The following is a 17,634-nucleotide window of genomic DNA, read 5'->3' on the forward strand; positions in this document are numbered from 1 at the left end:
AGGCTGTTCCAGCATCGAAGTGCTCCTGTTCATGCCACCCTCCTTTTAGTTAAAAATGGCCCGAAAGCGAAAGAGTGGGGATGCCGGCCACTCGCACGCGCCAAAGAGGAGTTGCAAAGTGCTTCCTTTCAGTGAAAAGGTGAAAATTCTCACCTTAAAGGGAAAGAAAAAAAGGTTGCTATGCTGAGGTTGCTAAGAACTATCATGAAATTGTGGAAAAGGAGAAATTCATGCTTGTTTTGCTGTTGCACCTCAAACTATGAAATGCACTGCCACAGTGCGTGATAGGTGCTCCGTTAGGGTGGGAAAGGCATTACTTTTTTGAGTGGAAGACATGAACAGCAAGCATGTTCCAGTTGATGGCAGGTGTGGAGCCTATGCAAAGATTTGAGCAAGGAATTCTCTCAAACGAGCGACACCACGCCATTTACTGCAATGGGATGGTGACACACATTCAGTAATAGGTTGGACTAAAAAATATAAACATTACTGAAGAGAGAGAGAGAGAGAGCGTGTGCATGAGCACACATTCTCATACCTCTTAGTATAGTATATTATTAGAATTGTCCTATTATTAATTATGAGAGGCCCGGTGCACAAATTCGTGCACGGATAGGGTCCGGCCAGCCCACCCTGTTGGGGGCCCATCAGGCTGGCTGGTGGTGGGGGCGGGAGTTGGGGAGAGGGGCTGCATGAGGTTGGCTGCCGGCCCAGCCCCTGATTGGTGTGTGTGGGGCTGATCAGGGATGGGGATGGCCAGGGAGAGGGGCCACAGGTGGTTGTGGGGGGCTGATCAGGGCCCTGATTGGGCCTGTTGGCCTCCCCAGTGCGCTTCATAGTGAGTGACCGGTTGTTCCTGTTGTTCCAGTCAGTTGGCTTTTATATATATACTAGAGGCCCAGTGCACAAAAATTTGTGCACTCGAGGGGTGAGGAGGGGGAGGTCCCTCAGCCTGGCCTGTGCCCTCTTGCAGTCTGGGACTCCTTGGGAGATAATGACCTGCTGGCTTAGGCCTGCTTCTGGGTGGCAGAGGCAGGCCTAATCCCTAGGTGCAGCCCCTGGTCAGGCTCAGAGCAGGGCCGATTGGGGAGTTGGGGCGCCGCCCCCTGTCATGCACAGAGCAGGACGGATTGGGAGGTTGTGATGCCACCCTCAGTCATGCTCAGGGTAGGGCCGATTGGGGCATTGGGGCACTGCCCCCTGTCACACTCAAGGCAGGGTCGATGGGGAGGTTGCGGCACCACCCCCTGTCACGCACAGAGCAGGGCCAATCAGGGGGTTGGGGCGCTGCCCCCTGTCATGCACAGAGCAGGGCCGATCAGGGGGTTGGGGAGCTCCCCCCTGTCACTCACAGAGTAGGGCCGATAGGGGAGTTGGGGCACTGCCCCCTGTCACACACAGAGCAGGGCCGATCAGGGGGTTGGGGCGCCACCACTGTCACACTCAGGGCAGGGCTGATGGGGAGGTTATGGCTCTACCCTGTCATACACAGAGCAGGGCCCGTGGGGTGGGGGGGTTGGGGCACCGCACACTGTCACACACAGAGCCACAGGGCGATCAGGGGGTTGGGGAGCTCCCCCCTATCAGGCACAGAGCAGGGCCAATCAGGGGTTTGGGGCGCCTTCCCCTGTCAGGAACAGAGCAGGGCCGATAGGGAGGTTGTGGCCCCGCCCCTGTCACACACAGAGCCGCAGGGCGATCAGGGGGTTTGGGCGCTGCCCCCTGTCACGCTGATCCCGGTGCCGGGAGGCCTCGCGGCTCCACTGATCCTGGTGCTGGGAGGCATATTACCCTTTTACTATATAGAATAGAGGCCTGGTGCATGGGTGGGGGCTGGCTGGTTTGCCCTGAAGGGTATCCTGGATCAGGGTGGGGGTCTCCACTGGGGTGCCTGGCCAGCCTGGATGAGGGGATGATGGCTGTTTGCAGCTGGTCACACACCCTTCAGGGTGGGGGTCCCCACTGGGGTGCCTGGCCAGTCTGGGTGAGGGGCTGAGGGCTGTTTTCAGGCTGGGACTGAAGCTCCCAACTGCTCCTTTTTTTCTTTTTTCTTTTTATTCTGGGCCAGCTTTGGCTCTGGCTCCAGCTCTGAGGCTTCAGCTGCTGAAAGCAGGTATCTGGTTTGTTTGGGTTCTATAATCGAAACAATGTATAACTCCAGCTCTGAATCCCGGCTCGCTGAAAGCTGGTTTCTGGGGTTTTGTTTAGCTTCTATATTTGTTACAATGTTTCTTAAACTGCAAGCTCAGAGGCCGGCAAGGCAGGTGGGGAATGTTGGAGTCCTCCGTCACTGAAGCAAGCAAGCCTCATGTTCAGTTTAAGTTGCCTGGCTGCCGGCCGCCATCTTGGCTGGCAGTTAATTTGCATATCACCCTAATCAGCCAATGGGAAGGGTAGCGGTCGTACACTAATTACCATGTTTCTCTTTTATTAGATAGGATATACACAGTTGTTAATCTCTTACTGTGTCTAACTTATAAGTTGGACTTTATCATAGGTATTTATGTATAGGAAAAAGCACAGGATTTATTACCATCTGAGGTTTCAGGCATCCACTGGGGATCTTGGAACACACCCCCTGAGAATAAGGGGGACTGTAGTTGGAGATCACTAAGGGCGCAGTGTAGGGTGTTGGTTAGGAGTGTGGGCTTCGTGGTTAGATGAGGGCTTGACCCATGGCCCTGTCAGCTCACTCCACCCACTTTGATGATGATGTTCTATGGATTCTACTACTGACTTACTACGGGACTTCAGATTTTGTAAAACACTGAGAATGCCCTGGAGAATATAATGCATATAACTGTAAATTTCTGTTTCTATGTAATAATGTAATGCATCTATAAAAGTTATCCTCCTGGAATTTCACTGTGCACCTACCTGGGATGGTTTCCTCTGATGGCCTCATAAATAATAAAACCTGGAATTTGAACTAAACACAAGGCCTGGAACTCATGTTAATGGGTGGGGTGGTAGAGAGGACGAACGAACACCTTTTGATAGAACCATTTGAATAGATAAGCAAACCTGGGCATCTTCATATGTGTATCTCCCTCCATCTTTGACGTTTTGACTGGTTATCTCATAGCTGTGAGAATCCAGATTGATTGCACTGGGGGCCCCTGGAGACAGAAACTCTTGCCAGATTTCTTCCACCCTCTTGGCCACATCCTGCAGGGGTTGTTTCTTGAGATCTTGGACAGCCAACCAGAACCTGAAGCAGAAGGAGAGAGACAGTCAGTTCCAGGGGGCTTAGCATCTGGGCTCTGCTGGATGTGGCCCCAGCACTGACATCCAGGAGACTCATTCTGCTGCACCCTCCACTCTTCCCCGTGGCCACTGCCCAGGTACCCACGATCATAGGGACTGCTGAACACACAGATGGTGCTCTGCTGTTATGGAGACCCGAAAAGAAGTACCCGTGAGAAGGTCGTTGTGCTCTGGTTACCAAGGAGAGATCTCTGTCCTCCCACATCACAGTTTCCCAACCACAGCACTGTCGCCTTTTGGAGCAGGATGATTCCTTCTTGTGAGGCCTGCCCTGTGCACTGTCGGACGGTTAGCAGCAACCTTGGCCTCTACCCACCAGGTGCCAGTGGCAACCCCTCCCCAAGTTGTAACAACCATAAATGTTTCCAGACATGACCACATGTCCCCTGGGAGGTGAAGTCACCCCTGGCTGAGAACCACCGCTCTACATAGATGCCAGGATGCAGACAAAAGTGAGATCCTTTGTCTCATCTGGTTGGGATTCGTCACTAGACTCATCAAAATGAAGGAAAGATCACAGAAACAGATAGAATCTTGGAATTATACAGAATACTGGAGCTGGTAGGACCCAGCTCTTCCTGTTACAGATGAGTTGATTCCCAGCATGGTGTTAGCTTATGGTAGACACTCAGTAAAGGGCTGTGGATGGAAGATAAGCTCATCTGGAACAAAGCCGAAGGGGCGTCCATGGGGAACCTCTGCGGGAAGATTCTCCCTGGAAGATTCTTCCATATCACCTCATAAACCCCCCTGTGTCCATGTGGCAGCGGCCGCTGGGGGAACTGGGTGTGAGCTCTCCGCTGCTGCGAACAGCAGCAACCAGAGCCAAAGCCTGGGCAATAGCTCCTGGGGTCCTGAGGTGGTTTCTAAGGCAGCCCTGGGGAGGGCTTCCATGAGGGCTCAGGTGTGGGTGGCACACTTGTGTCCTGTGAACAAGACAGGCCAGTTTCCGCATCAGTGCAACATGAGGACAGGCCCCCGGCCATGTGACTCCCACAGCCACGGGCATCACACACGGTCAAGCCAACAAAAGGGCAGGGACAAGAGAACTGAAACACAACATGGTGGAAAATGCATTCAATCTGTCATCGAATTTCACCCAAAGTAAGATGTACTTGTTGTTTTTGAAAAGGTTAAGCGTGCTTTTCTGTTGCTGTTCACTGATGTCTTTGCGGCCAAGTGTGTGGCCCAAAGGCACCACTTAGTGGCCAACCGCGGTAATGCAGCTCCATTTCCACAAGGAGAGGAGACAGGTGTGCGCGTTAGTTCTGTTATTGCATAGAAATCTTCTCCCATTTGCTGTTTGGTATTCTGATCACCTCCGTGAGGAAACCCTCACCTGTAAAATGGGCACAAAATGGATGGAGAAATAGGCGACACGCGTTTGAAGAACTTCCCCTCCAGGTGTAAGTCTGAAATGCAGTCAGGTCCTGTGGGTGGGAGCTATGGAAGGGTCAGTGTGGTGGTCACAGGGTCAACACTGGCCAGTATGACCCTCAAATTTCACCTTCTTCTCCAGCGACCTGGGCAGAAGCTGCCTGGGGTCATGTTGTCACCTGCCCGTCAACACCAGCCTTTTTCTTCCCGCTGCAGGTCTTTGGTGCGCATGCCTTCTGACTGCCAGGCGAGAGGAGAATGGGGTGGTTCTCTAACCAGAGTCTGGAGGTGGAGGTGGGGGTGGGGTGGAAAGGAGCTGTGAGGTGGGCCCTAGAAACCCATCTGGGAGTGGGTCTCCTCCTTCCCCCGGCCAGCCCCCAGGGTCCTTGGGTCTCCCTGTGCCACCCCTGGGCCTGCCGAAAATGAAGGAGGTGGCCGAGTGCATAAGGTGAAAACGGCCATTTGGTGATGACAGCACAGTCTTTCTCCACCTGGAGGAGAGTGTTTGACGAGCAGGTAGAGCACAGGGATCCAGCTCTAAAGCAGCAGCTGCTGTTGGCTTTTCAAAGGACCGGAGGGCGGGGAGGGCGAATGGGCAACTCGGCAAGGACCAAGCGAGTCCTCCACAGGCACGTGCTGGGCAGATGGGAGAAGGGCCTCTCTCAGCGAGTCGCCTTTGGGACGAGTTCCCGGGCTGGAGGCCACTTCTCTGGACCAGTGTCCTTCGTAGCCTTCCAGGCGTCCATCTCTCACACAGACGGATGCCACCGGGCGATTTCCCACTCCCTCAGTCAATGGCTCCCTGCTCCCATCTCCTGCCGCCTTCTCTAGGCTGCTCTGAGGGGAGCCATCGAGCCCTCCAGGAAGGCCCTGGGGACCCAGCGCTTCAGAGCTCTGCGGGCGCCCGTGGCTCCTGAGGCCCCAGTCCCTTTTGCAGGATGATTTAGGCACCAGGTTAATGCACATCACTCAGAGGGTCTGGAGCTGATGTCAACAGAAATTTCAGAATCAAATGCAATAAACGTTTACATTAAAAATTAAAGGATTCCCATTGCCAGGTAAAAATAAGGATTAAAAAATAGTACAAGAAGAAACAACAGGCATGGAGGAGGAGAGGCCGGAGGGAGAGGAGGAGGGTGAGGAGGGAGAGGAGGGAGAGGAGGAAGAAGAGATGGAGGGGGAGGAAAGAGAGTGAGGAGGGGCAGTGGGGTGGAAAGGGGGAGGAGGTAGAGGAAGAAGAGGAAAAGAATGAGGAGAGGGGGAGGGGGGAGAGGAAGAAGAGGAGGAGGAAGAGGAGGGAGGAGAAGAGAATCCGGGAGAGGAGGAGGCGGCGGTGACATCGCTAGGCAGCCGTTTCCTCTCCCTCACACATGGAGACCCTCTGGGCCTTCCGTCTGCCCTGGAGATGACCTGCCTTACCCCTCTCAGGTGACGGCAAAAATGCTGCCACAGCAGCAGCCCGACACCCATGTGTGTTTGCCAGCACCGGCTCTGAAGAGCTTTGTGTCAGTCTGGAATTCAGAGCAGGCTTTGGTTTGCATCTGCCATCTGCAAGCCCACGGCTGAGCTGGAGCTCTGAGCCGGCTGCCCGGCCAGCGTCCCCGAAGAGCCCAGCAGCTCCCTCGGCACATGGGCTGCGGCGGGGAGGCCCACGGAGGCTGCGCAGCTGCTGCTCTTATCAAAAGCCTGCAGGTACCGCTGCTCCTCCAGGGCGCCAGCGGGAGGCAGCTGCCAGCCTGGCATCCAACCCTGCACTGAGCCTGTGGCGGGCAGCAGAAGGGCTGGCGGGACTGGTGTCAGGGAGGCCACCTGTCCTGCCTGGCCCAATCCTCAGAGCGCAGGAAGGCAGCCCGTGTGCCCGCGTGTGACCTGTGCCCATGGCTGAGGAATGCGGGCGGGCGGACACCGGGCTCTGGGGGGAGGCGGCCTGGGCTCAGACTCCACTGGGCTGAGCAGCAGCCTGGACCTGCCCACAGTCTGGGGCTGGCTCCCTCAGGACCTGGATGCTGATGGCAACGTCGCTGGAACATGAAAAACCATTCTCCCTCTTGCCAGGGCTCTGGGCAGGCCCAGTTCCTAGCTCACACAGCTTTTCACAAACTAGGATGTTCATGGGTTAGAAAAACCCAGTTTAGTTGGTTTGCAGAGAAAAGCAAACTCCACGCAAAGGCAGGGCTTCTGTGCCCTCTGCTGGCCGGAGACTCGGGAACAGGGTCCAACTTGACTTCGGCTCTGCTTGGGCAGCAACCCCCTGGTGCCAACATGGGGGAGGCCCCCCGGTACACACCCCAGAAGCCGAGTTACATTCACCAGCCAGTGGCTGAGCTGCCATAGATTGTCACGGCACGGGCGCGAGCCACCTCTGTCCCGGTTAATCATGTGTTTGGTTAGTGGTGAATCCCACTGGGCCTGGTGAATCTTTCGAGGTCTTTCCAGGACGCGGGGCTGCCGTCGGAGAGGGGGGCTCTCGACATAAACCTGGCAACTCCCCCGCGCTCTGTTTAATTGCTTCTCCCCTCAGCTGACACCGCGTGGAACCAGGATAATCAATCTGCAGCTCAGAAGAGCAACCCCGCTCTCTCCGGAGGCGGCACAGCTCATAAAAAATGTACGGGGGACGCTCTCTGCTGCGGGTTTTGATTTTTAACTCCTGCCCTGCCGTGTGGCAGAAGGTGTGGCGCCAGGGAGGACAAAGGTTTGTGCAGGGAAGATGGAGAGGGGACAAAGGCTCCTGTCGTCACGCTGGGAAAACGCAGAGAAGGGAGAAGGGCGGCCTCAGCTAACTCGCTAGACGTCCCTCCTTCAGCACTTGAGGGGGGGGCCCCCCTTGTGGAGGAGAGGCCACCTGCCTTCCAAAGGCCCCGGCCAAACAGCGGTGTCCAGGGCCCACGCAGTCCAAACGGAGCCAGAGCTCAGCTCCGGGTGCCACAGACAGTGTGCTGTCACATGCGCTGTCTGTGGCAAATGTGCTGGCCACCCCTGCAGGCCCTGAGCTGTGCCCTCCCTCCCTCGCAGCTCACCCCCCACTGACAGTGTACTATCACAGGCAGCTTTCCTTAAAGGACCCGGTGACCCTTTGCTGTGTGACAGCAATACTTGTCTCTTCGGAGTTCCTCTGTCTGCATTCTGAGGCTCTGGTGTAAATTCAGCCCTCGGACTCCTTAATGGCACTCTGGCCGCTGTGCGAAGGCGTTAGGATCCCAGTGCCCCTTTCCCTGGAGAGATGCCAGGGAGCTCAGGAAGCCAGGCTGAGGGGCCCTTTGCAACGCATCCAGTTGCATTCTGGTCCGTCTCTCTCTCTCCCTTTTCCTCCCATGCTCCAATGTCAGTTGCCTGGGATCCTGACCAATCCTGGGGAGCAGGGCCGAGCCTGGCATGGCCAACACAGCGGATGGGCAGGATCTCCGAGTTGTGCCACCTGCACAGCTCCAGGGGCTGCCATTCTCACGGCTCATGTAGAGGTGCCCCCGGTCCAGGGCTAAACCGATGCAGCACCCAGTCCTCGGGACGTGGATCTGGGCAGGTGCTAAGCCAACACAAGGGCAGGGGAGAAACTGCCTGGCGATGAGTGACTGAAGAGTCCTGAAGTTGTGTGATTGAAATGTGAGCTTCGCTCCATATATCCAATTATGCTGAATATCACAAGAGTGGAATTCGGACCTCCAGAGAGGATTTAGGAGCTTTGGGACCATGCTGCTAATCTCTGGCTTTTCTATATTTTCTTTGTCCGCTCCCACGACAGGGATCAGAGGGGCCCCTCCCTACGTCTGGATTTATGCATTCATTGGCGACCAGTCACCAGCACGCTCCCGCACGCTCGCACACTCTCTCTCTCCCCAGGCTGAGTGCAGCCCTCCTGGCGCGGGAGGAAGCTGCTGGCAGAGGTAACGGCAGGCGGAGGCGCTGAACATCTGCCAGGCGCACACTCTGGGCCTGCAACGTGATGCACTGGGAAACTAGCCGAACTGTGAGGCGGGCATGGCTACACTCGGCATGGACAGAGCGGTGCTGAGCCACAGACCTCCTGCTCCTGGGCCCCTCGCAATGGCCAGGACCCCGTGGCCATTCTTCAGTCTCTGTAACGGTGCAGGTGGCAGAGGGTCGTAGGGCCACTCATGGGACAAGAAATAGCCAGGTAAAGGGGGCCCCTGGACCACTCTATCTTGAGGACCCATGGGGGTCAGCATGGGAAGGGGAGACGGAAAGGACTTCAGGGGCGACTCATGGGGACCCAGCTGGGGTTGGAATCTGGGGCTGCAGTGGCCACACAGAGCAGCTGCCTGGATGCCACGCGCTGGCCACAGAGGGCACGGCTTTCCTCGCAGGACCTTCATCCCGGCACAGCCCGCGAGGCTGGTCTGAACCCCACCCCACGTAAGTTTCAAAGTCAAGTCTTCCACTCCAAGCACCTGATCTGGAACTGAAGCAAAGCTCTAAGATGCATTCAGTGTGACACCTCAGCAAGGAAAGAACTCGTGTCATAACCGAAACAGTTACCCAACCCTATCTGGTTCACAACAGGCACATGGCTGCCTTGAGAGGCATCGAGACATACAGTGAATTGCCATCTACAAGTCCTCCCAAGTCTTAATGGATCAGGGGGTCATCAGCTTAGAGTCCTCTCTCTTCCTTTTTCATGTCAGTATCCTGCTCTTCTACTCTGGCTTACATTCATCCCTCCCTTTCAAAACACTTCTAACACGGTTCTTAGAGTTTATACTTATTTATATTCATTTAGCGATGTCAGAGTTTTCCACGTCTTTTCCTCAGCAACCTACAAAGGTTGTTGCGGACGAAGATCATGCATCTTGACTTCCCGGCTTCCCTCGGCAAACGTTCGTGGGGCTTGCTATGGAGGAGGTGTGCAGGAAATCTAATTTGACTGATGTGTGGGACTGATATGGTCTCTCACTCCAAATAAATCATAGGGGCTTTGCACGTTAACACTGCAGTGGACCATTCTTTTTTTACCCACAGTACATGCTCTGACTTTTCAAAGTTCAAAAACCTTTTTAAAAGTTAAAGCCACTTTGAAAAAAGGCCTTGGAAGATGGGAATTAACCTGCCTATAAAGGAGAATCTGGCACCAAGAAAAACAGAGATTTCCATCTTCCCACTGAGACATCACCAGTTGGCTAAGACCACTAATGGGTCTTAGGTAAGTGACACGTTCCGTAGGTCTGTGCATCTACATCGAATACAACGAAACCCGAATAAAACACAAGTTCTCAATGTTTCATAACCATGAGTCTTTTCCTTTTTAATGTACTCCCTTTTCCTTCCTCTCTCAGTGGACCTCACATTTTGAAAGCCTTACTTTTTCTACTGAGTAGTAGTTATTAATACATTAGTATGTTTTCCCTTATCTTGGGGTGTCATAGTCCAATAGTCACAATTAGATGTTCCACTCACATCAGGTGATCAGGATAGACATCCCCCCAAAAGGAAAGCTCATGTGCTAATGAGTTTTTGCAGCTATGTCTGCAGTTAATGAGTGATCTTTACTCTTGCTTTTTGAAATGCTGAAACAAGATGGATGTTTCTATCTCTTTCTCTCCCTTTTCCTTCTGGTTGGCCTGTCAAATATTCAGGATCCCAGACTTGGGGAGTTCAGGAGAGGGTGTCTGCACTGTCTTTCCTCTGAAACCCCCTGGCTCTGTGGTTTTACTTTATTTTTTAAAAATATATTTCTATTGATTTTAGAGAGGAAAGGATAGGGAGAGAGAGAGAGAAACATCAATGATGAGAGAGAATCATTGATTGGCTGTCTCCTGCACACCCCCCACTGGGGATCGAGCCCACAACCCAGGCAGGTGCTCTGATGGGAATTGAACCCTGACCTCTTAGTTCATAGGCCGACACTCAACCACTGAGCCATGACAACTGGGCTGGCTCTGTGGTTTTAGGTAAACAGTGGTGTCATCAAATCTATTTGACTATTTACTTGTTATTGGAGACATGTTTCTAATAACTTGAGGAAATGCCATCTGGACTTGAAGAACAATAAATGCTGGTGTTGTAGGTGCTAATATATGGTGACAGCCAATCTACATAGAGTTTGTTTGTCTCTATTTCAATCTTCGCCAGATCAGCTGGAATCTGTGTTTGAACCCTAACATTTTTTTGAAACAGGGAGGCAGAAAGGGAGGCTGATTATGCAAATTCCAGCCTCACACACACATACTGCACATAGTTCAAACCTTTGAGGGATTTACCTGAGGTTTTCTGAACTGAATTCCGACTCCAGGAAGCGTAGAAACTGGTCCCGCCCCACCTGGTCCTTCAACATCTCGTCGAAAGAGAAGCCCCATCTCTTTACTCGCTGCTGGCTGGGCTCTTTGCTTTTGGGGGGGAGGGGAAGGGGAACAAAGGTTTAAAAAGTGATCAATATCAGGCAACAACCTGTGTCACATTCTCTCCAGCAGGTCAACTCTATTTTGTTGCCACACGCCAGAGGGAAATTTCACAAATGTAAGTGACAGTACAAACTCTAAATTGTAGACTTCTGTACACCAACGTCAGCCAATGGTAAAGAGTCTCTTTAAGGAAGGCATTTAGGGTAGGTTCACCAGGAGGCGTGCCGCCTGGCTCCTGTCCGCAGGAAATACAACCCCACTGATTCGGCTTCCCTGGGCGTTCCTGTCAGTGATTGGCCCAACTCTTGACTCCATCATTTTTTTTAAAAAAATAACTGAGGATGCCTTGTGAATCCAACCATTCATCAGAGACAGTGTCCCCACCTCTCACCCCTTCCTCAACCCACTGCGGAGAAACAGAGCCCTGTTTAGATCCGAGTGATGTGTCACTGGTCAGAAATGAAACAACTCGTCTAGGATAAAACCTGCTCACTCATTCAGAAGCAGAATGCTGTATTCGTTTATCAGTTTAACAACCACCTGCTGAGTGCTTATGATGTTCTAGGTATTTCATGTCTGTTAACTCACTGAACCCTCACAACTACTCTGTAAAGCATGTACTGGCATTACCCCATTTGACAGATAGGGAAACTGAGGCCTCGTGATAATTTGCCCAAGGACACTAAGGGAGTCAAGACTCAAGTCCAGACAGTGCGGCTCCAGAGTGCAGCTCCTAACTCTGCTGTGGGCGTCACATCCACCTGGCCCTCCCCAGGCCCATGCGGGGTGGGAGGGGAGGCTTAGAGAGGGAAAGATTCTGGTGTTATTCTTTTGGTTTTGAAAGATGCAAATATTCCCTTCAATTCTGTCTTTCCATTTACACTTCACTTGCTGTATTTATTCCCCTGGCCCTTTAAGAAGCAGTAGAGTCCTAGTTCTCAAGTCACATGCTGGAATCTCCCACTCAAAGAGTGGTCTAAGGACCTGTGGGGAATGTCACCCCACTCAGACACGTGCAATCAGCATCCGCAGGGTAATAAGATCCCTGGGAGGGCTAAGTGCACATTAAACTCCGAGAGGCCTTGGTCTAGCAATACTTATTTTTCCTCTTTTAAAAAAAATTGACATTTGCTTTTCATTATTTCTAACACACATTAAGTAAATAAAATCACTTCCTTGTGTTATGGAGTTGACATAGTCTCGGTATTTATTTTAGAAAATTACACGTGGTAAAGGAGAACAAAAGCAAGTGTGTTGAAAGGTTTGGGACAACAGGTAGCTCTAGACCAGCACTGCCAGTCGAACCTTCTGTGATGATGGAAATACGCGATGTCTGTGCTCTCCGGTACGTCACCACTAGCTACACGTGGTTCTCGAGAACTTGGGTAGTGTGACCAATATTTAATTTTAAGTAGTTAAAGTTGAAATTGAAGTGGCCACATGTGGCTAGTGGCTATGTATTGGAAAGCGCAGCTCTGGACTTATGCGATTCAAGCCCAACCCTTCCGTTTCTGCACCCCTGGACCTAACCAGCAGCAGCAGCAGGGCCGTCTAATTCTGAGGTTATGTGTTCGGCCTGGAGGCCCTTGTGCACAGCCCTGCATCTCCAGGCTTAGCCCAGCGGAGTCATAGGAGAAGACTAAGTCCACCAGGAGACCCAGCGGGGAATTTCATGAACAATCTCTTCCAAAGTGCCAGGCTGGGCTTTCTAGAACAAGCCAGGAAGACAGGTCCTGGATTCTCTCAAACTCAAGCCACAGAACCAATCCCACTCGACAGAGTTCCAGGAGACAAAAAGTACTGCTTATAAAGAAATCTCCCCTGTCCAGCCGGTGTGGCCCAGGGGTTAAGCGTCGACCTATGAACCAGGAGGTCACGGTTTAATTCCTAGTCAAGGCACATGCCCGGGTTGCGGGCTCGATCCCCAGTGTGGGGCATGCCGGAGGCAGCGATCAATGATTCTCTCTCATCATTGATGTTTTAATCTCTCCCTCTCCCTTCATCTCTGAAATCGATTAAAAAATATATTGAAAAAAAGATCCCCCTAGGGTTGAGGCTAGCAGCAAATGTGAGCCCCAGAGAGCTACAGGATATCGTCTCTTTCTGCCAGGGCCATGCTGTTGCCTGGGATGGGCTCAAGCACCTGCTCTTTGCCAGCCAAGGTCGCAGGGCTCTGCAGGGATGGTGCTGGTGGCAGCTGCACCCTGATCAAAGGCTGTGCCTGGAGGGCCGGGTGTGGAGCGTCTCTCAGTGTTTGTAGTGATTGCCTCTTGGACATATTCCCACCACCCGTGCCTCTACTTTCTGGTACCCAATCTAAAAGTCCTCACTCACTCCACCAGGTTCATTGGTGGTGGCAGGGGTGGGAGAAAGGCCTTTTTGGGGATGGGCCCGAAAGCTTGGGGTGTCATGCTGGATGGAGAATCAGAGGCCTAGGACAGAGGTCGGGATGTCCAGAAAGCTGTAAAGCCAGCCTTCAGCAGAAACAAGGATGTCTGGAGAGACGGGATACCCTCGTGTGGTAGTTTCCTAGGGCTGTTGTAACAAAAGGACCAACAACCTGGCTTTAGAGAGTAGGAAGTGATTCTCTCACAGTTCTGGAGGCTAGAAGTCTGAAATCAAGGTGTTGGCAGGGCCACGCTTTCTCTGGAGGCTGTTAGCTTCTGGTGTGGCCAGCAGTACGTGGCATCCTTGGCCTGCACACGCATCACTCCGTCTCCGGCTCCATCCTCACGTGGTATTCTCCCTGTGCATCTGTGTCTCTCTGTTCTCTTGTGACAAAGACAGCAGTCATACTGGAGCAGGCGCCTACCCCATTCCTGGGTGGCCTCATCCTAACTGCTTCCATGACCACAGCCCTATTTTCCAACAAAGTCACATTCAGAGGTTCTGGGAAGGACATGAATTTTGGGGGTGACACTATTCAGCCTAGAACATCCACTATACATTATTTACAATCAATCCTTTTTCTATATCTGGATGCCAGTCCATCTGGCCATTGGAATCTATTCCATTAAAAGCTTTTGGGATAAAACTTCTCTATATATGTGTGTTGCTAGCATTACTTGAGTATTTCCAAACATCTTCCCCTTTAAGGTTCAAGATCAGATCTGAACATGTTGCTACTACTGAATGGTCTCTGTGGTTATAAAATAATTCTGAAAATTATTCCCAGGCGATGGGTACAATAACTTTCCCATGGCCCAATTCAAACAAATAATCGCCGGAACTCACAGCCCCTTACATATCCATCCATTGTTTAGAACTGCTTCCTTATGCAATGGTTTTATTATAGTTCTGTATCATCATTTAGCTGTTTAAGGGTTTATGTTCAGCTGTCGCATGAGCCCTTTGAGGGCAGAGACCATGTGTCATGTGCCTTTGATTCACTACAGTGCTTTTTACACAGCAAGTCCAACACTGGGAAGAAATCAGTAAGAAGATGTGTGTAGTGACGTGGGTGATGTGACCTTATCCTGAAGGCATTTTCTACTTGCTACCTAGGTATCTTTTTCTAGCTCTTCCTTGTTCTCCATGCCCCCTGACCTCCCCAAATTCCTGACTCCCACTGAGGAGCTCAAACCAACACATAGCAAAGACAGGTGGCTCTCCAAAGGAGTCCAGCTCTCATTTCTGCTGACCTACCAACTCAGAACGTAGCACATAGTGGGTTTTCAAAATAGATTTGTTGCATGAAACTAAGAAAAAAAATGGCTTATATTACTGGTCATCTCTAGCCTTTGTTTCACGGACGGGGACCATGGACGGACTGAAGTGGGGTATTGGCCCTGATCCCCAATTGTGCTCTTCCAAAGACAGGTCCCCAGCCACTGCCAGCGTGAGAGTGGGTGGAAATGTCCAGTTGGGAGAAGAAACAGGCCCCCACGGCTTCTCTTCATGTGCACATGTATCTCAATAACCTGATTCTGCTTGAAGGTGGACAGAATGCTGTAGGTGTTAGGTTAGGCATCAAGATTAGAGTAGAAGCCTGAACAATAAGAGCAGAACCAGAGCACTAGTTGTAGGGGCAGGTGGCACCCACCAGGGGAAAGAGTTCTGATAGACTGGAATAAACCGACAGGTCAGGTGGCCACCATTTCCCCAAACTATCACATGCTTCTTTGTTGACTTTTGAGAAAGGAGGAGGAAATCCCAGGGTTATTATCGGGAACTAAGTCCATGTACTCATCTCTCCTCCTTTCCCAAATACCAATAAAGTGACCAAAGAAATAGTCACTTCTCTGTCTATTCTCCACCAAACCTATCTTTTTGAACGCCTACTGTGTGCCTGATTTGGGTCTAGGTCAGTGATGGCGAACCTATGACACACGTGTCAGAGGTGACACGCGAACTCATTTTTTGGTTGATTTTTCTTTGTTAAATGCCACTTAAATATATAAAATAAATATCAAAAATATAAGTCTTTGTTTTACTATGGTTGCAAATATCAAAAAATTTCTATATGTGACACGGCACCAGAGTTAAGTTAAGGTTTTTCAAAATGCTGACACACCGAGCTCAAAAGGTTCGCCATCACTGGTCTAGGTGCTAAAATAACTTTAAGTCCTATTTAGAAAGAGAACCAGGGGGGTGGGGATGTCATATGGAATGACTGGGAGGAAGGGACAGCTACTTTAAATGGAGTGGTCACAGAAGACCTTTCTGAGGAAGGGACATCAATGCTGAGTGAGAGACTCTGTGAACCACACAAGGAATTTTCAAATTGTTCTGTGCCTCAGAATTGCCTAGAAAGCTTGCTGAAAACAGACCCGCAGGGCATCTGTATTTTTAATGGGCATCCTGGGGGATTCTGATGCGCCCTGTATTTTGAGAACTAGTGACCCACGCAATTGCTGAGGGAGCCCTCACCAGCTACTGACATAGTCCATCTGAACCAGGGCTGCATGTTAGAATCCCCTTGGGGGGATGTAAAAAAACAACAAAACCGATGTATCACTTCCAGAAATTCTGAGTTAACTGGTCTGGGGAGGAAAGTAGGCATTGGCATTTTTTTAAAAAAATAATGCTCCAGGTGATTCTAATTTATGGCCCAAACTGAAAGCTAAGTCCTTCAGTCTCCCAAATTGCTGGGTGCATGCCAAGACTTATGTGCTCTGAACAGGGATTGGAGTGATGAGACATTGACTGGAAATAGCACTTCTCCAATCAACGACCCCTGCGAAACAGGCTAAGTAAGCTGCAGAAATTGAGGAGATATATGAAAAATCAAACAAACCCCAAAACATATACTACCCCCAGGGGAATTCACGAGGGGAAACACCACCAATAAGACAGAGCAGGCTACGAAGGAAAAGGAGCCCAAGAAATGTTAGGGGTTCCCAGAAACGAAAAGAGCAGGAGTGTCACCACCCCTCCCAACACTCAGTAGGAAAAGAAAAACTCATGAAAGTATGAAACCACAGAGTGGACATCATTGAAAACAAAATGTGACCCTGAAGAGGACGTCAAGGAATTCTGTCCTTGAATAGAGAATAACAAGGGTAGTAGAGGAAAGGTAAGAGTGGCTGCTCCATCCAGAGACCCAGAATGCCTACAAAAGGACTTCCTGAAAAGAGAGAATAAAATGGAAAAAGAGTAGCAGTGATTTAAAAAGTGGAAAACCCCCCACAATATCCTGTTAAAAAGATTTACGTTCTTGGATGAGATTAAAAGGAACAGTCTAGGGCATGTTTATTTATTTAAAAGGCAGGTCCAAAGAACTTCAAATGTATTTATGTTCTAACAACTTAGTAGCTATTGGAAGTATATATAAATTGAAAGAACAATGAATACATTTGCTTCGTTCTTATATAAACACATGTGCGCCATTGAGCACTGCACATCTTTGCAAACTCTGAAGTCAGATTGGACTCCGCCACCCTCATTTCCTGTTCCATGTTGATTTTTGTACAGTGCTTGCTTTTTATCACAGCCAACTGCTCTGAAAACCCAGATTTGCAAACCCTGGAGGGAATGGAATGGGATCTAATGTTGAAAACAGTGAACAACTTTAACAACCTTAACTGATAGTTGATGCAGCATCTGACATATGTCACACACCATTGCGTTTCCCGCAGGGGCTCAGGGTACAGTGATGCAGTTTGGGAACCATGGCATTAGACAATAAACAAAGTTCTTTCTAGAAAATGACACTGGGTTGGAGGAAGAGAGATTTTCTTCATGGTGTATGTCTGACTAGTTTAAACATCTATATATATATAAAAGGCTAATATGCAAAGTGTCCCCTTGGGAGTTCGACTAGGAGAACGGGTGTTTGGTCACTTGCTATGACGTGCACTGACCACCAGGAGGTGGTGCAGAACATGGTGGGCAACCAGCAGCAGAGGTGGGGCACTGAGGAAGTGAGGGAAGGAGGAGGTAGGGAGGAAGGGAACCTAATTGCTGGCCAGGCCTAGGGACCCTACCCACACATAAATTTCACGCACAGGGCCTCTAGTTTTATAATAAACACCAATGACTCTTATTGCTTTTTATAAGGTTTTTCCATTTCAAGAAAAGAATCCAGAAAAAGAACGAGAGTGGAAGTGAATGACAGAGATAATAAAGAAATGAGGAACAGGGGCTGAGGGTGCCCAGGCCCCCACACCAGATCTGTCTAGGCCTCTCCTTTTGC

The 17,634-nt window shown here is 50.8% G+C and overlaps 1 protein-coding gene across 11 annotated transcripts in view; it reads right to left on the reverse strand.

Annotated features, from left to right (window-relative positions):
* RGS6 (regulator of G protein signaling 6) overlaps positions 1 to 17,634 on the reverse strand; it is a 488,382-nt gene that overhangs the window by 44,459 nt on the left and 426,289 nt on the right. For all 11 annotated transcript variants that reach the window (XM_081100530.1, XM_081100531.1, XM_081100532.1 and 8 more), the window contains exons 14-15: positions 10,860 to 10,985; positions 3,025 to 3,211 (exon numbers count right to left, since the gene is read on the reverse strand). In XM_081100530.1, the coding sequence (XP_080956656.1) occupies positions 3,025 to 3,211; positions 10,860 to 10,985 (313 nt within the window). The remainder of the gene's footprint in view (positions 1 to 3,024; positions 3,212 to 10,859; positions 10,986 to 17,634) is intronic.

The sequence above is a fragment of the Myotis nattereri genome, assembly GCF_964212035.1.
Source record: "Myotis nattereri genome assembly, chromosome: 1".
Classification (NCBI taxonomy): Eukaryota; Metazoa; Chordata; class Mammalia; order Chiroptera; family Vespertilionidae; genus Myotis; species Myotis nattereri.